Source organism: Dama dama, chromosome 20 (genome assembly GCF_033118175.1).
Source record: "Dama dama isolate Ldn47 chromosome 20, ASM3311817v1, whole genome shotgun sequence".
Classification (NCBI taxonomy): Eukaryota; Metazoa; Chordata; class Mammalia; order Artiodactyla; family Cervidae; genus Dama; species Dama dama.
Genome location: NC_083700.1, coordinates 26,080,053 through 26,107,594, shown reverse-complemented (window position 1 = coordinate 26,107,594; position 27,542 = coordinate 26,080,053). Strand labels below are relative to the sequence as shown.

At 39.9% G+C, this 27,542-nt stretch overlaps 1 protein-coding gene and 1 pseudogene across 1 annotated transcript in view; one reads left to right on the top strand and one right to left on the bottom strand.

Annotated features, from left to right (window-relative positions):
- The window catches only part of SPAG17 (sperm associated antigen 17), a 230,426-nt gene extending 203,890 nt beyond the window's left edge, over positions 1-26,536 (bottom strand). Inside the window, exon 1 of the mRNA XM_061119929.1 lies at positions 26,450-26,536. Within this exon, the coding sequence (XP_060975912.1) occupies positions 26,450-26,536 (87 nt within the window). The remainder of the gene's footprint in view (positions 1-26,449) is intronic.
- LOC133040174 (large ribosomal subunit protein uL22-like) lies at positions 3,141-3,641 on the top strand (annotated as a pseudogene).
- Positions 26,537-27,542: the final 1,006 nt, after the last annotated feature.

The following is a 27,542-nucleotide window of genomic DNA, read 5'->3' as shown; positions in this document are numbered from 1 at the left end:
TAACCTTTTTGTTAAGTAGATTTACTGCCTAATAGACAGGGATTTGTGAATGTCTTTCTCATATGGGGTTTTTCCTTCAAAAGGAGTCTTGGATCTCCATCAGCAAAGGAGTGTTAGTATGGGCTGTTGGCCAGAAGAAGAAATATTTTTATTACATTGAACTGGCTGCTATAATCATATTTGTTAAAAGGGGATCCTAACTGTAAAATGAGTTGGAAATATAAGTTAAAAATTTGGTACACATTGTTATGTAACAAAAAAGAATAATACAAAGGACCAGGATGCAGTTTGACTAAATAAGTTTGCTTCCCTAGTGGCTCAGATGGTAAGGAATCTGCCTGCAATGCAGGAGACCTGGGTTTCATCCCTGAGTTGGGAAGATCCCCTGCAGGAGGGCAGGGCAACCCACTCCAGTATTCTTGCCTGGAGAATCCCCATGGACAGAGGTGCCTGGTGGGCTACAGTCCACGGGGTCGCAAAGAGTTGGACACAATTGAGCGACTAAGCCACAGCACAGCACGCAGATGCTTCTTTAATTATAGGTTTCTCACAATTTATTATAAAGGCTACAGTTTGGCATATCATCACCATGCTGTTATAAGTGTTCCTTATTTAGGAATTATTTCACAGAACTGTCGCATTTTCTCGAAGAGACTGTAAGCCCTTTAGATTGGAAACACTGTTTTACCTGCTTCTGCAGCTCACAGTGCCCAGCAGTGAATGCAAAACAGGGCAGGGCTCTCTCTATATAAATATCTGTTAATCAACAGAGAAGATGCTTAGAAAGAAATCTGATCCTGGGAATCATAAAGCCCTAGAATGTCAGGAAACTGATCAGGACCTCCAGTCCCTAGCCTCGAAGTGCTTTGGGAGGATAACAGACTATATCTGATCTAACATGGTTCATATCAGGGGTCAGCAACAAGGCTGCGGGAAGCTAAACCCTGCTAAGCCATCCCTCTCCTAAGACCTGTTTCCTGGGAGTGACTCAGACCAGTAACCAGACTGGCAGCTAGGGGAAGGAGGCAGCTCTTCCTAAGAGGAGGGAAAAGCCAAAGAATCACATACGTGTACATGCTGACTTAAAAAACTACTCCTCCCACCTCTGTCCTTTTTCCTACTTTCTCCTGTCTCCCATCAAAAAGGCCACTGGTGGACAATTCCTTCTTCCCTTTCACCTATTGCCTATGGGCTGCAAGTTCTATGATTCCGTTCTTTTTTAAGATGCCTTTGACAAGAATTCTTAGGAGCTTGATTTTATGGTGGAAGGTATCAGAGTAGGGTGGGGAGACGAGGAACCACACACAAAATGAGTCATCTGGGTCCAGAATGTACACCTGATCCTTGTTTCCGGCAGCAACACCACCCTCTCTGAACACCCTAATTTTCCGACTTCATCCAGGAGTGTTGTCGTCGTCGTCGCTGCTGTTGAGTCGCTCAGTCGTGTCCAACTCTCTAAGACCCCGTGGGCTGCAGCACGCCAGGTTTTCCTGCCCCTCACCGTCTCCTGGACCTTGCTCAAATTCACGCCCACTGAGTCAGTGATGCCATCCAACCATCTTGTCGTCTGTTGTCCCCTTGTCCTCCTGCCTTCAATCTCTCCCAGCAACAGGGTCTTTTCTCACGAATCAGCTTTGGCTGAATTTTCTGACTTCGTCCAGGAGTGTGCTGAATCTGATTGCCCGCAGCTCTTCCTGACTCTATTCAGTGAGGCTGTGTTGATAGCCTGAAATTTGCTGCGGTGGGAGCATTTACACTGCAGCAACAGCAATGCTACAAATCAGAGTTTCCCTCCTGAAGAGCAGGTCATTAAATATTTAGCAGCACGCTGTGGCCCCCATCCCAGGAAGGTCTGTGGGTCTGAGACTGACTTAGAAATGATCTTGACTTACAAGGCCAAGGCTGTCGCTGAGAAAATACTGAAGGGCAAAGCAGATTATCTCCATCCTCCCCCTACTTGCCCCCAATACACATGTGCAGCCATGTGCCATGTGAATTCATAATTAAATGTCTGTTGATACTGGTTCAGTGGTGGCCTGGCCTTTAGCACTATCCTTCAAAATAGGCTCTATAAACGCAGGTGATGAGGTAAGGACAGAGAGGCCACTATGGCAGAAGTAGAGCTGACCCACTCCAAGGCTCTCCTTTCCTCTTGGCCATCTCCACTCAGGACCTGAGCACTGTGGCTGTTGCCGTGGGAGATCCCCAATACTCCCTGCCCACAGGTGATGAGGCTCCCTCATACTCCAGTGGCCCCTTGGAAAAGCATTGGTCATTGTGGCAGTGATCTTTGAGCCTGGTCTCAAGATAGAGAATGCCTGTTAGCTGTGCATCCTTGGGCAAGTTACTTAACTTCTCTGTGCCTCATGTATAAATAAGGGTACCTTGGGATTGTTTTGAAGATTGAATGAGAAAATGTATAGAGAGCCTTTCTCGGCACAGCACTTAGCAATAATCAAAGCCATCATGATGGATATTATGTTGGGGGCTTCTCCTTGTGTTAGTCATTAGAACAAACATGCTTATCCCATACAGGCTGTTTCAAGTGTGGAAAGCTTATGGGTGAACCAAGAAAAAAATCAAACAATATCAACAGCTGCCTCATGAGTGACAGTCTAACTTGTAAAATAATTTTCTTTTGATAACAACAAACTTGTTAACTAGTATATTTTTAAAATATTTTAGGTCTTTGAAAGAGATGGCAAAAATCATGAACACAGGATATTTAAAACTCTACAGGTATAGAATTTTGGGAGCTGTGGGAGAGAACATGAGCGTGAGGCAGGAGAAAGCTTTAAATCATTTTGTACTTGGTGCAGATCTGTCAGAGATGTCAACCCATCATCAGCTGTGAAAAGACAGGGATTAGAGTTGAATGAGGAGTACAGAGGCTGACTAAGGAGAAGATGAGTTCTGAAACAGCCACACACAGAAGACTGGCTACCAGGCTAATTTTCATTAGAGATGGGGACCTGCTTACTTGAAGAACTTGGATCAAACGTTTGGTATTTGCATTGCAAATACTCACCTGGTTAATCTTATGGATCCAGATCTGAAATACTGATATCAGGTAGGACTAGTTCTTGAAAACAAAAGCAAAGTGATCATTTCTGGTAAGTGGCCTAAACTGACCTCTAAAAATGGTGCGTTATTCACTTGACCCAGAAAACTCCACAAAATCATGCAAATCAAAGGTTCAATTCTTTGTGTTCACTTTAAGAACACTCATGAAATTACCCAGGCCATTAAGGGCATGCATATCCAAAAAGCCACCAAGTATCTGAAAGATGTCACTTTAAAGAAACAACATGTGCCAGTCCGTTGTTACAAATGGTGGAGTTGGTAGGTATGCAAAGGCTGAACAGTGGGGCTAGATGAGAAGGGTTGGTGGCCCCAAAAGTGCTGAATTTTTACTGTACACACTAAAAAATGCAGAGACGAATGCTGAACTTCAGGGCTTAGATGTAGATTCTCTGGTCATTGAGCACATCCAGGTAAAACAAAGCCCCCCAGGGCGCAGGATTTACAGAGCTCATGGTCGGATCAATGCCTCCATGAGCTCTCCTGGCCACATTCAGATTATCCTAACTGAAAAAGAACAGGTTGTTCCTAAACCAGAAGAGGAGGTTGCACAGAAGTAAAAGATAGCTCAGAAGAAACTGAAGAACAAAAACTTATGGCCTGGAAATAAATGCGGCAAAAAATACATGCAAATAAAAGTTTAAAAAAAAAGTAAAGTGACTGCAGTTTATTCTGGATAGAGACCCTTAGGGCAACCCTCTCTCTGGATAAGATGGGCTCCCTGACCTGTTGCTGCTATATTCTGGCTCCCCTGGGTCCTGATGGGTGAATTTCTAGAATTCCCCATCCCTTCTCTTGGGTAGAATAAAAGTATCAACATCACTTCCTATTTAACTCAGAGTCTTAATAGTTGATTCTGCTAACTGGATGAATAAATATACCCCAAGATTTTGGTAAAATTAAAAGAAAAAAGTTTAAAGTATTTTCTTCTTTTCAAGCTACCTACAGTTTTCAAAGGAATCACAGTGACTCCTGGACTAACTCAGGAGGATGGGATGCCCTGCTGAGGAAGGTATTTTAGGCAATGGGCTGGGGCAGTGGAAAAGGCTTCACTAGAATCATATCGCCTAGATAACTTCCTACTGTGCCCAAGTGCCTGGCATATAGTAACATTCAATAAATGTTCCTGGAACTTAGCAGCCAAAACCACACACTAAAGAGAATTTTTACACATTCTTAATATGGGAATGCCAACTAAGTACGTGGCATTTTATCAGCTACACTTAGCACTTTGGAGGGAACCATGTCTCTGAATCACTGAGCGTTTGAATGAAAGGAGGAGTATATTCTCTTGCAGTTTAGACAACGCTACAATGCCTTATATTCATTGATGAGAACTCAGCAGTCCAGAAACATCTTTACTGTGTATACACACTACTCGTCCGGTGGTCCTTGCTTCATGAATATTAAATATGATCACTAATTAAAATTATTGAAGTTCTGGTGTAAATATGCAGAGCTTTAAGGTGGTATCCAATTCTGCCTCTGTAGTTTCTCAGCCAAACGACCTTGGATCTATCTTTGTGACAGTTTTCTCATTTATAAAAATGGATCTAATAACACAAACTTCCAAAGGTTGTTGTGCTACTGCTAAGTCACTTCAGTCGTGTCCGACTCTGTGCGACCCCATCCCTGGGATTCTCCAGGCAAGAACACTGGAGTGGGTTGCCATTTCCTTCTCCAATGCATAAAAGTGAAAAGTGAAAGTGAAGTCGCTCAGTCATGTCTGACTCTTCGTGACCCCATGGACTGCAGCCTACCAGGCTCCTCCGTCCATGGGATTTTCCAGGCAAGAGTACTGGAGTGGGGTGCCATTGCCTTCTCCGATATATACATATATTACATATATATACTACAACTTAACAAAATACTTCATATGTATTGAAGCATTTTGTAAGTTGTAAAATTCCATGCAAAATAAAATATTAAAACGTACAAAGAAAAAATTCCAGTTTTCCTTAGAAAGTCTTGCAAAAATGGGTTAAATCAGGTGATCGTGTCTTTAATTTTCAATTTGGATATGTCTTGAGGATCTTCTTCTGACAGCCTCTGAGCTTAGGCTGTTTGATTGTTTCTCTTTTGTTTCTTTGGTTTCTTGGCCCATCCCAGCAATCTAGCACATGAGTCTAATTCAGTTTTGCTCCATGCATCAGAGAGTTTTAAGACAGCTATTAAAACACCACATGGAAAAGCTTTGCAGGGAATTCTACTCCACATAGAAACCACAGAAACCACTACACACCTTAACTATCTCCCCGCCCCCCCCAGAGTTGGCTAAAATTACGGCTCCATTATGTTAGTACAAGCCAACCAGTTTTATTGCTTGGAGCAAAATCTGAGGTCCAAAATGAACTTCAGAACATAAAAAGTAAGGCAAACCTCAAAAGGAAACAAGCTTCTTTGGGTTTTGAAACAAATATTACATATCAGAGGCATTCTTCTAACGGAGGAGACCAAGCAAAGCCAAGAGGCGTCCTGCTAATTGCTCCACAAATGTAAAATTGGAATCAGGGACTCACCCCAAAGAAAGGAGATCTCTTTTCATCATCAGATATTAAAAGCTACAACCTTTCATCAATTCCCTCCTCAGACATGAGACCCTTATGTGCCTTCCTTGAGTCCCTTCAGTGTTGAGTTACTATCTTCCACATTAAAAACTAAGATATATATGCGTGTGTGTGTGTGTGTTTAATATTTATTTATTTGGATGCCTTGGGTCTTAGTTGTATCTCCTGGGCTCCTTTGTTGCACAGCACATGGACTCTATCGTTGTGGCACACAGGTTCAAGAGCGTGTGGGCTTCCACAGTTGAGGTGCTCAGACTTAGTTGCTCCACAGGATATGGGATCTTTGTTCCCTAACCAGGGATCAAACATGTGCCCCTTGTATTCCAAGGCAGATTCTTAACCACTGAACCACCAGGGAAGTTCCTAAAAATTACGATATATTTTTAAGACACATTTTCAAGACTCACTATGAGCTCATTAGTTACTCAATTTTACTTTTTTGGCCCTGCTGTGTGGCCTGTGAGATCCTGACCAGGGATCGAACCCATGCCCCCTGGATTGGGAGTGCAGAGTCTTAACCACTGGATCACCAGGGAAGTCCCAGTTACTCTACTTTAGCCCGTTTCTTCTGTTTTCTTTTTCCATTTTCCTTTCTCTAATTAAATGCCATTTTTTCACCAGGCATTGGATCTAATTCATGAACTTGTATGGATCTGGCACTAGGACTTCAAAATAAACAATTGATGCTCTTTCTAATGAGCCATCCATGCCCCACATCTGCTTCTTGGTTACTGTCATCTCACTTATTTCTTCATACAAAGTCACTGATACAGTTTAATTTCTACATCCCTCTTGAGTGAGTGCAGAACATCCAAGGATGCTTCTGATTATCACAGGGATATAAGACTGTCCTGATTACACACACTCTATCCTATTCACCCCCAAATTCAAGAATATGTCCAAGAAATGTCAGTGTTGTGGTAATCAAATTTCATTCCCCATATGATCTCTGATACCTGGAAGCAGAACAAAAATTCTCTGACGACCTGATCTGATTTTTAAGCCTAAAACTGTGATCTTCAGATTATGTTATGGGAAGAAGGGGCGTGCATGGATGATCCTGGGTGAGATCAGATCTTCTAGTGCCTGAGTTTTTGTTATGTGAGGAGGGAATGTTGCATCTATCCGAGCACTGGGGTGTCAGGAAAACTGTAAGAGTGCATCTTGAGCAAGAGGTGTGGCAGAGAATCTGTGTCCTGACTCAATTCAACAAAAACAAGAGGCAGAGTCCACCTCAACAAGCGTTTGTTAAATTGGTACGGTTAAATGTCCTTTATGTGGGACTGCCTTTGTGGCTCAGATGGTAAAGAATCCGCCTGTAATGCAGGAGACCTGGGTTCGATCCCTGAGTCAAGAAGATCACCTAGAGAAGGGAATGGCTTCCCACTTCAGTATTCTTGCCTGGAGAATTCTATGGACAAAGGAGCCTGGCTGGCTGTATACAGATCAGGGGTTGCAAAGAGTAGGATATGATTGAAGTGACCAACACTCTAAATGTAACAAATTGTAAGGATGCCCCAAAATGACCAAGATATGAGTCTGAAAGTGAGCTAACAGTGCTTATACTTCAAAATAAGTTCCTTAAAAGGCCTTATCCTGTGCAGACTGACTCACCCAGTTGCTCTGTCAGGGGCGTTAGGGTGGATCGCTCTCCAGAGCTGGTTCTTTGCAGCAATCCCAACTTTAATAGCTGCCCAGGACCCAAGAGTTGTTCCAGGAAGGCAAGAGGTGATGGAGACCTGCTTCTGAGTGAGGAAACTGGGGTCAAACCTCCAATTCATCAAGGGAAGGGTTAAAAGTATCGATTGATATTAATCCAGCCTAGAGAGAGGACAGACTGGGTGGGGGGGGGGGGGGTGTGTCTGAAGGAGTTCCTGAGATCTTTTTTCCTAGAACTCCTGTCATTTCCTTCAGATCTCCACTCAACTGTCCCTGTTTGAGGGAAGGGTTTCTTAGGAGGTGGTCAAGAAAGTGAGGTGGAGGAGAGTCAGGAGCGGCGGCATCACTGAACCCAGAAGGGGAGATAAACACTAGTGTGTCGTTAAAGGCAATTAGGTCACCAGTAACCTTGGCAGAAGAGTCCTACTTTAGTAAAACTGCTTCCTGCCTAATCCTTCACTCTTGCAATCCTGTACGTCCTCATAACTCACCTATCTCCTTTACAATACGGACCTCACGTGGTTTAATGACCATTTGATAAAACATTCTAAGTTAATGCTCATGATAAATTTCAAGGCCTTACACCTGGTTATGGTTATTAATTTTCCCCAATTACATTGGTACTTGGAGTCCATTTATTGGTTATATCATGGCAATAATTCATTATAATTATTTCTTTCCTATTGATTCCCTAATATAGGCCTTACAATAGCTCTTTCAATAGTAAAATGAAAGGACCACTGGATTTAGTATCAGAAAACCTGATTATTAGTCCTGATTCCAACCACATGGTCTTGGAAAAACACTTATGTACTCAGAGTCTGGACTTTCACAAAATAATACTTACAGTAAAGAGTCACTCATTCAATCACTGTTTACTGAGGAGTTACAATGGACTTCCCTCATAGCTCAGTTGGTAAAGAATCTGCCTGCAATGCAGGAGACCCCGGTTCGATTCCTGGGTTGGGAAGATCCCCTGGAGAAGGGATAGGCTACCCACTCCAGTATTCTTGGGCTTCCCTTGTGGTTCAGCTGGTAAAGAATCCGCCTGTAATGCAGGAGACGTGGGTTTGATCCCTGGGTTGGGAAGATCCCCTGGAGAAGGGAAAGGCTACCCACTCCAGTATTCTGGCCCGGAGAATTCCATGGACTGTATAGTCTATGGGGTGGCAAAGAGTCAGATACGACTGAGCAACTTTCACTTTTACTATGTGCCAAACAGTGAAGTAGGCATTAAGAATAGAATGCATTGGCATAAGGCATAATTACTCTTCTTAAAAAACATTAGCCTGGGGAAGAAAATACACAATGACAGAGAAAAGAGATCATAGTTAAAAGTATTTCATAACAAAGAGCTATACAAAGTATCTGTTAATGATATTTTTGCCCTAATTTATTCCCTAATAATATTTGCTATGTGGGTTACCTATGCTACCCTGGAGATGAAGGATGCAAAGATTAATAAAATACGAGAAATTAAAGGAAAGGAACTAAGTCTATATTTCTCAACATGGTGAGACTTCAAAACTAATTTTATTTTATTTTATTATTTTTTCCACTAGTTTTGTTTAAAAAAGCTAAATTTAAAAAAAAGAGATAAATTGCATAATTGGTAAGCATAATATGAAGCCGTTTGTGCACATTTTCAAAATCATACAGTAAAAATATTATGGAATATTCATGGATACAGATAAATAGATACACAGTTAGGCTAAGGGGGTATACATTCACAATAGCATTTGCTTCTAGGAAGGGAGAAAAAGGAATGGAATAGGAGATGAAAATAGGGACAAAGTGTTTCTCCATTCTTTCCCCAGTGTTTATTTAAAAAAAAAAAGAAAGGCAAACTAGAAACCATCACGATGGTACAAATGTGGTTTTATATCACCCTTCGTGCTTTCTTGCACTTCAAAAAGTACTAGAAAGAAGTCTCTGCCTTCAAAAGACCGACATTCTAGTAAAGGAGGCAGGCGTGTGAACAGTCATTATGTAAAATGATGTGGGTTTTATGATACACCGCATTCTCCCTGTGTCTTATCTTCCTGCCTCATGGGAAGCTGCCATTTGAAGAAATAGTGGAAGGAATTCTTTGCCTGTGTCTCTTGCTCATTCACTTTCTATCTACACAGTGGCCCCATTTCCACCTCTTCAGAAGACCAAGGCTCTCCAAGTTTCTTCCCCTTTTCATATTTTTGTCTCAGATCTTCCCTCACCAGTCTTGAGGACTTGCTCCTTTTTTTGGGCTGAGAGAGAGATTCTGACCCTTTCTGTCTTGTACGACAGCAAATGAGCCCCTTTCCTTTTACCTGTTTTCAAACTTGGTTCCTTCAATCCTCTTATCCCCCTTCAGTTTTCAATCCCTTCCTCCCAATTCCTCTCCCTCCCATTTCACAAATGCATAGCTATCTTCACCTAATCCCAGTCTCCCCACTAACTATTTTGTGGAATCCTATCCCAAGGCCACAGGTGCAAGGCCTTGCATCAAGGCCACAGAAGTAGAGCCCAGAACCAAGGTCACCTGCAAAATTGTCTAAACCCCATTGCAGCCATTGCCCAAAGCCCCTTGATCTTTACTGGCCAGCTTCCTGACCCCAAATTAGGCAAAAATGCTCACCCCTGTACTCACCCTGTAGCACCCAACCAATCATTTAATGCTACCCTTACGGCAGGAATTTTCTTTGTCTTGAGGCTATAAAAATTGGCTAGTAGCCCATAAAAAATGTCAACTTTCCCTGGTTTGTCAAGAGATCGGCCTGCTGTGTTCACAGCTTCCACATTATCTCTGCTCTTTGTTCTTAATAAATTCACTCCTTTCTGCAATGCTCTGTGTCTGGAAATTCTTTCCCAACCTGCTTTAGGACTGACATACACACTTTCCATATGATCTTCTTTTATTCAGAGTTAAATTTTCCCAAACATGGGACTTGAAGCCCACCTCCTGATAGGACACATGCCTCCCATCTTGCTCCCACCTCCCTCCGTCTCTCATCACCACCACCGCCATCACCACCATCACCACCACTAACTCTTGAAACTGCATCTTTGAAGATCACCAGTGGTGTTCTCATCACCAAGTATGGTTGCCTGGCCCTGTTCTACCTAGATCTCCATAGGGAAGGATTCAAACGCCATTTTGTGTCCCTTTCTCTGACCTGATTCCCATGATACCCCCCTGTCCTTACTCTGTCTTTATACCTTCGGCTGTTCCTTCTCTGACCACCAGGCTCTTTCTTTTCTTTCTGTCTCATAAATGAGGACCTCTAGATATTTCATAGAATTCTGTGCTCAAACATCTGTGCTTCTCTCTATTGGATATTCTAGCTACTCCCATGGCATCCACTTCATCTCTCTACTGACAATCCCTAAGTCAATATCTCCAGACATGGACTGTGAACTATAGTCCATATTTTGGATTTTCTGCTGAATTTCTACTTTGATATTTTACAGTCCTCTCAAACTCAGGATGTCTAAAAGCTGAATTCTTTACCCCTCTTGTTGTTGTTCTGTTAGTCGCTCAGTCATGTCCAACTCTTGGTGATCCCATGGACTGTAGCCTACCAGGCTTCCCTGTCCATGAAATTCTGCAGTCAAGAATACTGGAGTGGGTTGTCACTTCCTCCTCTGGGGGATCTTCCCACACCAGGGATCGAACCCAGGTCTCCTGCATTGCAGGTGGATTCTTTACTCTGTGAGGCACCAGGGAAGCCATCTTTACATCTCCATAATATTCTAAAAACAAAACAGACAAAGCCATTCCCTCCCCCGGCCCTGTCACAAACAATATAAATCACCTAAGTTCATTTAGCTAAATTTGTCAGTTTCTGAGACTTGTCATTTTTCCCAGTCATCCTACTTCAACTCCTCCTCCATTCTCCTTTTGGATATACAATCAGTTACTTTCTTTCCAGAAACTCTTGAATCTATCACTTCTTTTTTATTCTCATGACAATTCATCTAGTTCAACCGATAACTACCTCAAACCTAGACTATTGAAAATACCTCCTACTGGGTGTATGCAAGCCTCCAAAAACTTCTTCCATTTCTAACCTATTAATTTTTTTCTGAGACATCAATTTAATCATTTCATGTTTCCCTCACAGAAAGTATTTTAACTGTCTAACTCTTAGACTGCAAATTCTGTTCCACATGATCAAAACATGGTCTCTAGACATGATTGCTCCTAGTTACTGAACACCAGAGAGATTAAGCTAAACAAGTTTCTTCAGAAAAACAGATCATCATTGCTTTAAATATATTTTGGAGCATATACCCTTCTGAGCAAAAGTGACATCTTCATTTCAAAAAGTAAAATAACACATCCACAATTATCTGCATCACAAAGGCTGAAAATCTGGTCCTAATAAATCATTTTTCCATAAACATTTTCCTAGCTTGGTGCTAAATTGATAAGATATGCATGACAAGTTGAATAATAAACATTCTCTAATGCCTTATCTTTGTGATTACAATAAAATGTGTGAATAATGAAATTCTATCCTTGTTCAGTCACCTAAATACTTATGCAAAGACAGCCGTGGCTGACATAATGAAAAAAAAAATGAAAAAGAATGTTATGCACATGTATGTACAGCAGTAATTAACACAACACTGTAAATCAACTATACGTCAATAAAATCTTTTTAAGACAACAGAGGTAGTTGAAGTCAATATTCCTAACCTTAAACTAGTTTAACCAAAACTCAACTATTAAATACATATATGGAGTCATAAGGGCTTCCCAGGTGGCTCGGTGGGTAAAGAATCCACCTGCAAGGCAAATGTAGGAGACCTGGGTTCCACCCTTGGGTCGAGAAGATCCCCTGGAGGAGGGCACGGCAATGCACTCTGGTATTCTTGGCTGGACAATTGCATGGACAGAGGGGCTGGGTGGGCTACAGTCCACAGGGTCTCAAAGAGTCCAACATACACACAGTCCGACATACACACATACATTTTTTGATATCAGATGATTTTTCACTGGTATTTATACAATTTGGGGGGGTTTACTCCCCACACTTCTATTCAATATACCCTGCCTGAGAAACTGCTATGTTATCTGTGACACCGTGGGCCACACACCATGGCAACATTTAGCAGTAAACAAAGAGGACTAACACAAAGCATCGAGGTTGTGAAGGGTAAAGACACGGTAAAGTCAGGAAACAGAACTGACTTTATTTTAGAAAGCATTTCACAGATTTTCATACTAAAAATACTGACTTCTGGTGGAAGTAGAGGAAATGTTTCACCATGGTTAGAAAACTTGCTTAAAAACAAAGGTAAGGCTAAGCAGACACTTCTCTCGATGGAGAAGCGTTAACAGAGAAGAGACTTGGGGACCTTCCTTGTATATATCTTATTTAACCACCTTTATGCAAGATGTATAAACAGTTACAGTGAATCAAAAGCTTTTAGAATTTGGCGCAAGGCGGTTTCTTTCATTGCCATTTTGTCTAATTCCTTCATTTTGCAGATAGGAAATCTATAGCATGGAGACTTGGTCAAGGTGTCACAGATAGGAAAAAACACATCCTGATTCCCAGACAACGGGCCTTCCTCTACCACTCTGCCTGGCCTTCACCGGCAGACGCTGACAGTGATGCTGTGGGCCAAGGGAATAATTAAACACTGCAGGGAGACTTGACGAAGCTTTCTAAATTGAGCAAGCATGTGTGTCAAATGACATTCATTGTGCAAAATGTAAGTAGATGCATTGAAGAAAACATAATCTTAACTCTAGTTACAAGTTTAGAGGCTTTATACAGTGCAGCCATCCCACTCCTGGGCATACATCTAGAGAAAACTAATTCAAAAAGATACATGCACCCCTGTGTTCATGACGGCATTATTCACAATAGCCAGGACAGGGAAGCACACTAAATGTCTATCGACAGATGAACAGATAAAGAAGATGTGGTACATACATCCAATGAAATATCACTCATCTATAAAAAAGAATGAAATAAGGCCATTTGCAGCAACATGGATGGACCTAGGGATTTTCATCTTAACTAAGTCAGAAGGAGAAAGGCAGATATCACATGATATCCTGTATATGTGGAAACTAAAAAGAAATGATACAAATGAACTTATTTACAAAACAGAAACAGACACACAGACATAGAAAACAAACGTTTAGTTACCAAAGGGGAAAAGGGCAGGGGAGGGATATATTAGGAGTTTGGGATCAGCAGATACAAACTACTATATATAAAATAGATACGCAACAAGGTCCTACTATATAGCGAAGGGTACTATATTCAATATCTTGTGGTGAACCACAGTGGAAAAGCATATGACAAAGACTATAGATATATAGCTGAACTACTTTACTGTACATCAGAAACTAAAACAATACTGTAAATCAAATATACTTCAATTAAAAAAAAGAAATTTCTTTTATGAAACTTTGAAAAAAACTTCATAGGCTTTGATGATCATTTATAGGAACGGTGACTATGTTTAATGCTTGCCCATAATTATCAGCTTAATGTGCTGCAGTTCTGGTTAAAAGGCCTTGGCTCACCAGATCTAGAAATAAAGTGGGAACAAAAATAGAAAACATTATCCTACAGCTGTACAAAACTAGAATATCTTTGTACTTGGAACTCCGTGTTGAGTTTTAAGCATAAAACCTAGAAAGGGACTGAATAGCTGGAAAGAGTCATAAAACGGCAAACAAACTGGTCATAGGGTAGGAGGGACTTCAATGGGGGGACTGACTGACTGAAACAAATTTAGATCAGAGAGGGAGAACTATTATATCATGTCTTAGTCTGTTTGGGCTAATAACAATACCACAGACTTCGGGGGTTTTAAAAAACATAATTTTCTTTCTTATAGTTCTGGAGTTAAAAGTCCAATATCAAGGCACTTGCAGATTGAGTGTCTAGTGAGAGTTCACTTCTTGGCTCATGGATGGGCCTCTTTTATTATAATGTAACATAGCAGAAAGAGGAATCTCTCTAGGGTGTCTTTTGTAAAGGCAATAATCCTCTTCATGAGAGGTCCACTTCCAAGGACCCATCTCCTAGTACCATCACATTAGGAATTTAGTTTCAACATATAGATTTGGTGAAGGACAGGGAAGCCTGGCGTGCTGCAGCCCATGGGGTTGCAAAGAGTTGGACACAGCTGAGCATCTAACAACAATGATGAAGTACAGTAGAAATACAAAACAAAAAAAATTTATGTAATTAAAAAGACTGATAAGTGACTTGGAACTTCATATATTACTAATGGGGTGTAAATGGGTACAATCCTTTTAGAAAACTCTGTGGTTGTAGCTACTAAAGCTAAACATATGCCTGTCCTATGACCAGCTTTTCCATCCCTAGTTACATACTCAGGAAAGTGAGTACATATGTCCAAAGAAAAATCCATACAAGAATTTTATAGTAGTATCATTTGTAATACCTCAAACTGCAATGTCCCAATGTCACTGGGATGACCCAAATGTCAATCAGCAAGAGAATACATAAAAAAATCATAGTACATTCATACATGGAATTCTGCAAAGTCATCAAAAAGAACACATGATTTGTAATGCAAGAACATGGATGAATTTCACAGACTTTATGTTAAGCATAAAGAGTTCATGTGTATCATTTAAATAAAATTTAAGAACAGGAAAAGTAATTGATGATGGTAGAATAGTGTTAATAGTCAGAACAGTGTTAATTTCCTTGGGGGTATAGGTATTGTTTGGAAGAGGCTTGAGGAAATCTTCTATATGGCTGAAAATGTTCTATATCTTGGTGTGTACATATACAAAAATGGATTAGAGTGAACATTTAGTATTGCCATTTGTTTGTTTTATCTCAGTAAAAAAATATGGAAGGTAGGAAGAAGGTGATTTAAAGGTGGGTGGCTGTGGTATAACAGGAAGAATGCCTGCATTTGTTTTCATCATTCCTCCAATTATGAATGACTGAGTGTATTCAACAGAGAGGACCCAAAGACAATATGACTCACTACTTGTCTTTGAGAAGTGCACAGTCAAGTGTGAGAGCAGATCCACCAATAACTCTAACACAATTACCATCATCATGGTATGCATAAGTGCTGTGGAAGCATGGTGAACTATAAATAGGAAATAGGAAGTCAGTCTTAGTTGTACAGAGGATGTACATCTGATTTATATAGGACATTTTTTTTTGAAGGGCATTCTAAAAAAATCCTATATACATGAAGGCACAAAATTACCTAGCAGGTTTGAGTTGTAGAATTGTTAGGGATGACAGGGGCTGGGACAGAGGGGGGAAGATGAGGCTGGAATGGAGCCAGGAAGATTACGAAAGGCCAAGTAAGTAATAGTAAGGGTTGAGATCAAAGCAGAATGTGACATGATCATATTGGCAGGACAGAAGGACAAACGGGTGGCCATGTAGAGGGAACATAGAGGGGAGAAGAGGAGATAGTTCTGACACCTCCTGGGCACACAAAAGTATGCCCCCCCTAGTGGGTGAACTGGATTGTAGGCTGGTTGGTAGAAAAAAAATTGGTAAAATTAGGAATGAAAAATATAACCTTGTTAGTACAAACTGATCATTAGAAGATGTTGCTTTGATCATTGATACCTAAGTTTCTTAGCAGTGTAGCATTGAGGGAAATTTTGCAGCATGGTTTATGGTCTAGACTTTGTCCTGATAGGCAGCAACGGTACACTGTGCATCTTTTCCTAAGCATTCTGGGCTTCCAGAGGATCCCCAGTCATCATCCTCAAGCTCAAACTATTGCTTCTGACTTGTTTAGTTTTTACTGTTTTTAAATGATAGTGTAAATTTTATTTTATTTTATTAGTGTAAATTTAAATTCCTGTGTACATAATTTTTATGTTATGTACTTATATTAATAACATATAAGTTATATGTATATAAATTTATAATATAAAATGCTTAAAATGGAAATCCACAGTGAAGAGGACTTCAAAGTTGGATAGGTTTTTAGATTTTTTTTCAAGTATCATGAATAGCTAAGTATTCTGACTTTTCAGGAGATCAAAGAAGAAAAATATAATCAATATAATCTGAGGCATATTCTGATACTATGTAAAAATCATTATGACATTAATAAATAGTTTGTATTTCTGAAGTGCAAAACAACATAATTCTTTCAACATAAACATCTGATTAATTAAATTTTATTATTATTGCAAATGATATAAATGTTGGACGGAAATGGAATTCTTAAGTTTGTGTTGTTAAAAGTTGAACAGGCAAGCACATTTTTTAAATCAGAATGGCAAACATGTTTTGCTAAAGCTCACAATTTCAATAAGGAAATTTTGCAATAATTAATGAAGGAAAATTTAAAGAACATAGTATAATCAGCTTCATGCATTAAAAAAACTGAAACAAAATTTTTTATCAAAATGTGTCAATGAAGTAATTGCAAAACATTTAAAAATATATCATCAGAGCTTTTAACATAACCTACTATGTAGTTAAACATCAGTGAGCATTTTTAGACATAAAATACTAGCTGAACTTTAAAAAATAATATATGGGTGTACCACTGCAATGTAGATTTACAGCGTTGACTATGGCAAAACATTTATCTACTGAAATGAGAAGGAAACCTTTAGGAAAACATATAAATCAAAGTAGCACATTCAATTACTATTGCTAAAACTTTGAATGTTTCATGTAAAAGTGCTTTAATAATACCTTATTTGCAAAACTCAAGATGCTAAAACACTAGAATTCCCTGGTGGCTCAGATGGTAAAGAATCTGCCTGCAATATGGGAGACCTGGGTTCGATCCCTGGGTCAGGAAGATCCCCTGGAGAAGGAAATGTCAACCCACTCCAGTATTCTTGCCTGGAAAATCTCATGGGTGGAAGAGCCTGGCAGGCTACAGTCCATGGGGTCGCCAACAGTCAGACACATCTGAGTGACTTCACTTTCAGGTCTTTTCTTTCTCCTTCTTCTGGTAAAGATGCTAAAGATATTAATAGTTAAATGGTTTTTGTTGATCTGGGGGCGCTAGTAGGACAGCACCTGTGATATCTCAAACTATTTGAATAGCTACCATGAAAACAGTGCCAGAGTGGTGAAATGGAATTTCTGGGGTTTCAGCCCATAGTTTTTTGAAAAATGTTCCGAATGTTTTGTTTCAGTTGTAACTCACTGTAGACCCAGTTGCATCAATATACCCAGATGATGCAATAAAAATGTATATCAAATAAATCAATATAAATATTTTCTTTTCACTACCATGTATTAAATATAGTCAGAGATAATTAAATTAATTGAGATAATTAAGATAATTGAGCTCCTCTAAATGTCAGGTGCTGGTGATGTATTAATGAATGAGACATACACCTGCCTTCACAGAGCTTACTATCACAAGAGGGAAAACAGACAAGATAAATGAAGTAGAAGGTCAGGAACTGAACAAGAGTAAGTGAATAGACAGTGAAGATATAGTTTACATAGGGAGGTCAGGGAAGGCAATATTTGAACAGAATTCTGAAGGACAGTTAGGAGTGGCTCATGTGACCGTCTTGAGAAGGGTCATTTTAGGCTGAAGGCATAGCAAGATCAAAGGCTCTATAGTAGTCGTGTGCTTGTTGATGGATTCAAAGCCTGCCAAAAGGCCAGTGTAGTTAAAAGAATCACTGCAGTTGCTGTATGAAGACAAGACCCCAGGGCAGCAAAAATGGAAGAAAGAGACTAAGTTCTGAAACTCCTGAGCTGTAGCTAAGCAAGAGAAGATGATAGCTTGTATTACGGTGTAGCAGAATGGGTGGTGTCAAAAGAAGAGATGATTTAGATGATAAATCAGTTTCAAAGGCAGAGCCAACAGGATTCTGCAAAGCTTGATTATGGGATACAGGAAAGGAGGAGAAACCATGAATGCAAGGGTTTTGGCTCTAGTGACTTGTTGAATGAATGGTGATACCCTTCAATGAGAAGGTGAAGACTTGGGAGAGAACAGGTTTGAAAGGTAAAATCTAGAGTCTGGGTTTGGATGTGTGAAGTCTAAGATAACACGTTAGAAGTTTTTAAATCTTCTCAACAATCTTTTTAATATCTGCAAAGGAGGTATGACCACTGTCTCTGTTTTATGGATATCAAAACTAAGGTTTTGAGATTTTCTCATGAGCAATGAGTTGGGACTAATTCTGGAGGTCAGAAAAGGAAACAGGCCAGGAAATTGAGGCAGTAAAAGACAGTCAATGAATTTAATTCAGTAGGTATTCGTAGAAGACCACTATGTACTAATCACTATTAGGTGCTGTGGGCAAGAGGGAGGGAATTAAAAATATTAATCTTTTGCTATCCTCCAGGAATTTGCAATGTTGTAAGAGAATGCAGAAACAGTAAGTAACACTGAAAGCATTGTACCATAGCTCAAAGTAGGATAGCATTAAAGGTAACAATCATTGAGGTAGCTTAGTGGAAGGAGAAAAGTCAATAAGGACCAGAATAACGTGATTAAACTCCTTTCTGGAAGATATGTTGTTGTTGTATAGTGGCTAAGTCATGTCTGACTCTTTGCAACACTATGGACTACAGCCCACCAGGCTCCTCTGTCCATGGGATTTCCCACGCAAGAATACTGGAATGGGCTGTCATTTCCTTCTCTGGGGGATCTTCCTCATCCAGGGATCAGATCCATGTCTCCTGCATTGGCAGGCAGATTCTTTACCACTGAGCCACCAGGGAAGGCCCTGGAAGATATAAGGGAGGGTTTTAATGAGAAGGAGTTGGATGGAGGCAGGGAGATCTTCAGGCCAGGGAACTGCATGAGAATAGTCACCATGTGCCTGGGGATACCACAAAGATATTCAACTGGAGCAAAGGAAGATAAAGATGGTTGGGCAGAGAAAGACCAAATTAGGCAGGGTTATGAAAGCCAGGCAGAATATCTCACATTGTACCCTGTGGGTAACTGGAAGCTAATGATGGTTTCTATGGCTAGAGCTGAAACACGGTCAATGTTCACCACTTCTTAACTAACATTTTCCTAGTATGTTGCCAAACTCATACTGGCAACACTTAACATTTTGCTTGTATTTAATATTTTTCATTTGCAATAAAAATGATCACATATAACATCCAGGTAGATATTTTGACATGCAAACTCCCTTTGGTTCCAAACTCATTCAAATAATACATTTTTGTCCAAAAAGAGAAATTATAATGTGAGGTTATGAAAAGTCCATTTCCCTCTTAACATTCTTCCTAGCAACTCAGTTGTTTTCATTGGCTTTTATTAAAACAACCTTTGTGCGAACTGGCAATTTGTTTTGTAAATATCAGTGAAAGCATATTTCAGAAAATATTGTAATAAAAACCAACCCAATTTCAGAAATATGCTTGCTGCCAGACATCAGTCTTCAGCTCATATTATGAGTATTTCCAGTAAGTCTTAAATACACATTAACATGAGAAATAGGTTACTGTTGAAGATCAAAAAAGTTTAAAAATCCTCCACTGCCTCTCAAAAATTATTCAAGGGTTCTGTCCAATAAAACATATTTCTCTTTTGATAAACTGCATTCATAATGGTTTTGAGCACAACTGAACATTTTTCTTCCCAAACCTACTTAGACTGTTTATTATCATCCTAGCATCTCTATACTTTATAACTTTATTTAAGCAGTCTGGAATATAAACATTTCAGCAATACCTGTCCAGAACCCTTATCTACCTTCCAAACCTTTACAAGGTGTAAGCTTTGTTCCAGACTCCAAGGAAATTTCATTACTATTTTTTCAAGTGTGTACAACTCAGCAATTGTCACTAAGCTATGTTTAATAAGAGATAAGTATTATTCCTCAGCTGTTGTATAATATAATGAGAAGTGTGAAGAAAGCTGAGCGCCAAAGAATTGATGCTTTTGAACTATGGTGTTGGAGAAGACTCTTGAGAGTCCCTTGGACTGAAAGGAGATCCAACCAGTCCATCGTAAAGGAGATCAGTCCTGGGTGTTCATTGGAAGGACTGATGCTGAAGCTGAAACTCCAATACTTTGGCCACCTCATGTGAAGAGTTGACTCATTGGAAAAGACCCTGATGCGGGGAGGGATTGGGGGCAGGAGGAAAAGGGGACGACAGAGGATGAGATGGCTGGATGGCATCACTGACTTGATGCACCTGAGTTTGGGTGAACTCTGGGAGTTAGTGAAGGACAGGGAGGCCTGGTGTGCTGCGATTCATGGGGTCTCAAAGAGTTGGACATGACTGAGCGACTGAACTGAACTGAACTATATGTTCTAAAGAGCTTTCACTTTAATGCCTCCTGGTTGGCAGAGAAATATCTCTGTGAAGTGAAATGGAATCATTGTATAATTTTGGGGGGGGGGTACTGCTACAATCTGCCTATTTATCTGCTGTGATGCTTTTTTATATAAATGTTTTCTGTCCCTTCCTCTTCTCTTGGAAAACAGCTCCTCAGTCTACTAACTGTTCTGGCCTGGTTTCTACAAAAAAAGTTTCTTCATATTCCTAAGCAAGTCGGTGAATTAATTTTTATACAGATTTTGAGTATGGGTTTGTGTGCCTAGAAACATGTTAGTCATTGTAGAATAGATTTAAGGAATATAAGATATGATTTTTCTGTGAAGCCACTCACATGATATTTAATGCTCTAGAAAACATGAAATGATAGCAAATAATTCAAGGCATACTTCCAACCAAGGATTGAGTTGTAAAAAACAGGGCCAAGAGCAAAGGTGAGGGAAGATAAATGTGGGTTAGGGAAGTTAGGAAAGCTTACTGCAGGCATGGCTTTATGAGAGCCAAAAAGAATGGGTCTGGACAAGGAGATGGAAGGTGGAAGTTCACTTTAAGTAGAGAAACTATTATATGAGTGAAAAAGCAGAATGGAGGGAGTGAACTCTCTTACTGAACTGTTATCAGAAGCCAGGTGAATACAGTATCTATGAAATGAAGCAAATATCACTTACTCCTCAGTCTTACTCCGGGAGATGGTGAGGGACAGGGAAAACTGGTATGCTGCTGTCCACGGATCACAAAGCATCCTACACGACTTGGCGACCGAATAACAACCTCAGTAAATCTTTGAGGTGAATATTATTATCTCCATATGACAAAAGGAGAAAGAGGCTCAGAGAAGGTAAGACACTTGCTGTAGGCCATCAATCAGGCCTTTCAAAATCAGGACTGTTTACCCAGATTGGCTGGGCCCCACAGCTGGGGCTTTCTCCAGCAGCTCATTGGCTCCTTCGTGTGTCTGTACTTCAAGGAGGAGACTGCCTTGCCTGGAGCAATTCAGTCTGATAGTTAAATGGGGACCAGTCTAAAGAGGGTTGAAGAAGCCAGGGTGATTAGGTTTTGAGAGTACAGACAGTCGCTGATACTTTTTGATGGAGGCGTGAACGTGGTGTGAGTAGTGTTTAGGAAAGGTACAGTGGTCACTGGTTTCACAAACAGGCTTGGTTTGACAAAAATAGATGATTCTATAATAAGTAAAGGTGAAGGGGCTACTGTAAAAATTCAGGGGTCAAAATGAAGAATGAAGGCATGAGAAAAGAAAGGAAGAGACAAAAGTGAGAAAATATTAAAGGAAAAATTAAGAGAACTTTGAGGCCAGCTGAATAACAAGAGCAAAGACTCACTCTTGATGAACTTCAATGACTCTAAGAATTCTCGTGCCACTGACAGAAATTGGAAAGTGGAGAGATGAAGGTGGTCTGAGACACTGATGAGCCAAATTTCGAAAGGCACAACCAGGAAATGTGGCATATTTCTAGGTAGTAGAAGGAGGCATTTTTTCACACTTTTAAAAAAAATAGCATTTTGTATAGATCTTGAAATTTGAAGCAAAGTATTTAAATTTCTCCTTAAATTTGGTTTAAAATATATATATTTTAAATTGCAAGGTCTATATTAAATGCTATAGTTATATCATAACATATAGTTCTATTAAGGAAGAAGAACTAGAGAGAAAATCTGTAATCTGGTCCCTCACGTTCCAATTCATTGCATATTTTTGGACCAGAACTTAACCAGAACTTACAATACTTGAATCCTCAGATCTTTAAAAGAAGCAGGTTAGCCCAAATACCCTGGGAGCCTCAACCTCTGAGTGAGTATTGTGAAGGACAGCATTACCATGTATATTATTAATCTGTGCCTTTGATACAAATATTATTATTCATTTGAAAGGGGTAAACATACACTGATAATGAAAATATATAAATTTTAAAAGCAAGACCTCATGAGTCTCAGTAAAGAACTAAATATATTACAGTAGATGTTTACAAGTGTTTTAAAATATGTGGATATTTATATTAAAGAAGGGTCAAAGGCTTAATCAGGAAGTAAAATCTTAATGATGAATGTAAGGTAAATGACAGTAAGTGTCCAATACCTAAGTAGGGTATTAGGGACCTAAAATCACCTTTACAAAGTGAAATCAGTAAATTTGATTAGTTTGATTAGTGACGCTGGCTGGGTTAAGGTATATGTGGACTGACAATTTTTTTTTTTTTCTGTTTTTTAACAGTTTCTATGGTGGGTCACAGTAAGCGAATGAAATAATTGTTATGCAAATAGTTGGTCTCACAAGTTATGGCTACCTTCTTGCCACACCTAAAAATGAGACCTTAAACTTGGAACAAATGAAAAAACATAATCATCCAAGGATAATTTGAAAGTATAAAAATATTGAAGAATTAAGATTAACAAAATCTCAAACCACACTCTACCTATGAGATTTCTAAATCAACTCAAACTTTTGGAGACTCCTCGGAGAAGGCAATGGCAACCCACTCCAGTACTCTTGCCTGGAAAATCCCATGGATGGAGGGGCCTGGTGGGCTGCAGTCCATGGGGTCGTGAATAGTCAGAGACGACTGAGCGAATTCACTTTCACTTTTCACTTTCATGCATTGGAGAAGGGAATGGCAACCCACTCCAGTGTTCTTGCCTGGAGAATCCCAGGGACGGAGGAGCCTGGTGGGCTGCCGTCTATGGGGTCGCACAGAGTCGGACACGACTGAAGCGACCTAGCAGCAGCAGCAGCAAATTCTGAAGACCATATTTTTGGGACAAAAATCCACAATAAAGAAAAATGGGTGTTTCCAGGTGCTGAGGGGAGGGAGGTAGTGGAATTAGGAAATGGATATAGTTTCAGTTGAGGAAGATGAAAGAGTTTTTAAGATGGAAGGTGGTGATGGTTGCACAATAATGTGAAGATACTTCATGCCATTCACTGAGCAGTACGTTAAAAATGTTTAGAATGATAACTTTCTTGTTATATGTATGTTTTACCACAATAAAAAATATAAATAAAAATATCTTAGAAAAAAATGCTTCCGGATAGCACCTTTTATCACCAAGGACCCTGGGTTAACACCTGTTCCTCTCACTGTGGCCAGTAGAGGCTGCTTTGACAGTTGCATGAAAAGATTTTAATTTATAAAACACCAAAGCATCTCTAACAGCTTAATGCAGCTAGATATCATAAATATAATGTCTATGTCATATACAAGACAACATTAAGATGCATTTTTATAGTCTTGTCCCTAAATATTTCCAATTTACCTAATTTGAAGTGTGACAGTTCAATACACTAATAATGTAATATGTTCACATATAACAATATTATCTATTCATATATATAATAACAAGCTAAATGTCTGGATAACAAAGTTAGTAAATGATCATTTGATCGACAGAATTAATTTACAAGCAATGTACACCTAGAAGCCATCTAATCTGCATTTTTTTCCTCTCTCAATTTAAGTGTCCCAGGTTCATTTAAGTCACATATTGGTCTCCTTTCTGAAAATAATTGTCCTCCTGCTTTTTACCTACTTAAACTCTATCTATTCTTCAGAACTCAGATAAAGGTAAGTATCTTAAAAAGCATTTCCTGGCTATCTCAGCCCCCTTTGATCTTCCTAACCTCTAGACTCAATGTAATCATCTAATGCTTAGAAACAGACTGCCTTGTATTATTTATCATTTTGTGTTTTAGAGCCAACTAAAATGTACTGAAAATTTGATGATTATTCTAGTCTCTCAGAGACAGCCCAGAATACTGATCCAAAGTAAACTGACAAAAACCAAGTTGTGAACCTATTTATTTTCTGTAAACTCTAGTTCAGCTCAATACAAACAGGACTTCAAACTTGCTGTTGATTAGGACTATTTAATCAGTTAATTCTAAAAACTGGCTTCTGGAAGACTGAGAGGAAAACTTCCCTCTCTCTGGCCCCCAATGACCGCACACACAGTAGCACACAGATACTCAACCACATATAATGGAGCACAACTTGCACAGCAGTGGAACTCCATGGAAAGAAACCCTGGAAACTAAAGCAATAACATTTTTTGCACACCCAATATGTACAAAGAACTTTGTTAAGCCCTATGAATAAGGAATTCACACATCTATAGTCATCTTTAACCCAAATTCAGAGACTATTACTTTGTGGTTAGGGCATGCCTCTGGGCACTGGACTTCAGGCTTAATTTGGGAATTTTCCTCTGGGATCAGACACGAAACCAAGCTAAGAAAAAAATACGAGAGGAGGTGGAGGGTAGTTGCCTTCCCTCTGCAATAAAGAACCTGTATTTCAACAAACTGAAGAAGTTTACTTGTTGTAGTTAAAGTGACATATTTCTTTGAGTTCAAATTGTTTCTATTACTATATAAGATTTATTGAAATTATATTGTTTAGGCAGGAACAAGAAAGCTGAATATTATTTCAGGTTTTCAAGTCATAAGGGAAAATAGTGCCTTTAGGTTTTCCATTCAACTAGGAAAATTATAGCTTCATATTTGCAACACTAAAGCTTAATGCAATGTCAGCAGCTCCATCAGACTCTGTTGTTCAGCAGTTTATAATTCAAGCAGAAATGTTCTCTCCAAGCCCAAACTTGGCCTACACAATTTCAAAGAAAATGGAGAAAAAATTATTTTGGCTAGTACTGAATTATAAAAGCAAAAGAGAGGTTGCTTTTATAGAGTATTTTAAAAAACATCTTTGAGAATTTGAGAACGTAACTGGGAATTACTGAGTTGACATCCTTCATTCCTAAGGTTATAGAAATAACCCCCAATTCCATGACATCATGTCAGAATCGGCAATATCTTAATTACTTTCACAAAATTCTTCATCTGGTGGAATTTCATATCAGACAGGATCACTGTTCACAGGAAAAAACTATAATAGTAGAAAATAAGGACAAATAGAAATCTCTCATGAGAACATCTTGAAACTTCAGATGTATTTTTCCTTTAAGTACTCACTCTCTAGTGCAACATATACGCATAGAAAATGAAAAAAAATTTTCCAGTTTTTTAAGGTGATTTTGGAATGGCAGCCCGGAATTCCCAGAATTCCTTCTTGCACATATTATCTTGGACTTAGAAACAACTTAGTGTTGAAGTGAATTTCTGGCAGCTGATGACAGGAGGTACTGGGCTGCCCAGCTCACTGGAGGTGGTGGTGTGAGTAGGGTGGAGAACTGGTCAGTGATGGATGGCAGGTGGGTTATAGATTACCTTTGTGTCATCCTATGGATGAGTCTAGCAGTCAACCCCTCACTACTCTGATCTCCTAGACTACCTTCAAAATACATCAGAACGTTTGATATTGTGGTATTAGGGCGTTGCATAAGAAAGTCATCCTTTCCTATCTGTAGAAGGCTCCTTTGTATTAAATACATGGATACCAAATGCATTGATACTCCATGTCTATTTTCATACAGCTCTTATTGAAGTCTTACTATGTTCAGGCTACAAATGATTCAGCAGGATTTTTTCCTCAGGAGAAATGAAGAGAAAGTGAGTGGTTCATAAAGACAACTCCAGTACATTTGTGGAGTACCTTCTGGATGACTTCACTGAAAAGGATGGTGAGATGTCAGAACCTCTACTCTTCCCCCACCGCTCACTTTCATCCCCTCTTGAAATCGGAGTACCCTTCCCTGTTCCCTCAATGCTCCCTGAGGGTGGGACCTTAGGATTTTTGTGAACAAAACCGTCAGGCCTGGGAGAGCGGTGCCAAGTACAATCTTCCGAGGGGGCAGCGGTGATGTCTAGAAGAGAAGGCCAGCCTGGCGGCGTCGCCTGGAGAGTCTGGCTCGGGCTTCAGCACTGGAGTGGGGGTGTGGGGGTGGGGTGGTCAGAGAGGATTTACGGGGTTCCGGGCATACCTGGTTGAATTGTGCAGCTATGAGAGAGGGTTCCCATATCTTAGAGCTGGTGGTGGTTGTCCCGCCTTTCTCTTTCTTGGGTGCCATGCAAAGAACGGGAGGAGCATTAGCCTCTAAACTGGCCTCAGGCCCGGACTAAGCGTCCCCGCTGCCACAGTAACCGAAGCCACGCCCAGTTCCTGAAGGGATTGGCTCCCCTCTGCCAAACCGGTTCTAAACGCTCTGGTCAACCGCTTCCGTTGCCACGGTAACCGGCAACTTGTGGGCGGGGCTCCAGTCCCCAAGGTTAAACCAGAAATTCCCAGCCGTAGAAATGTGCAAGTGGAGGAGGAAAGGATACAACGAGTGCTGGTCAAGCTACTTACGTTTACTCCCACCCTCTGCTGCTTCTTTAGAGCCTTCTCTGGTCCGAGGCATTGTCTAGAAATTCAGAATCCCTGGAATCCCGTCCACAACTTCTTTACCAAGATTTCTTCCACCATGGGAAACTCAGAATGAAGAACTGACTCCACTCAGAGGACAGTCCGCTGTTTTCTCTTCCTCTCTAATCTGCCCAAGATGCTTCTCTATATGAAGCCAAATTTATCTCCCACCTCCATCCCCTGCTTTGGTCTAGGTTCTGCCTCCCAAGGCCTTACTAAAACAGGTCCAATTACTCTTGCACAGGATTCTTGATATAACTGTAGTCAGGATTAGTGTCAATAAATTGTTTTCTCTTCCTGCTTAGCCCAAGTTCTTTTACACTGTGCTCCACTAAGTAGTCTTTTCCCTCTTTCCCTCACATAGCACCAATATCTAAAGTATCCTGATCAGAGTTCCCAAAGTAAAAATGATATTTATCATAATAATGTAACAACAACTCTTGTTTCTTGAGCACTGGTTATATGCTGTACATTGTTACATTATTTACTTAAAAACAACCTTGTTCCAAGTCTCACAGTGTATCACTGATGGCACTAAAATTAAAATGCAGGATTATATGAATCCCAATTCCAGTGTGCTTAAATTCTACACTACTATTACCACTGTTTCAGGCCTGCTAAAATGAGAGATGTCTCTCTTTTAGGGCTAGACTTATTTTTATTTAATTTTT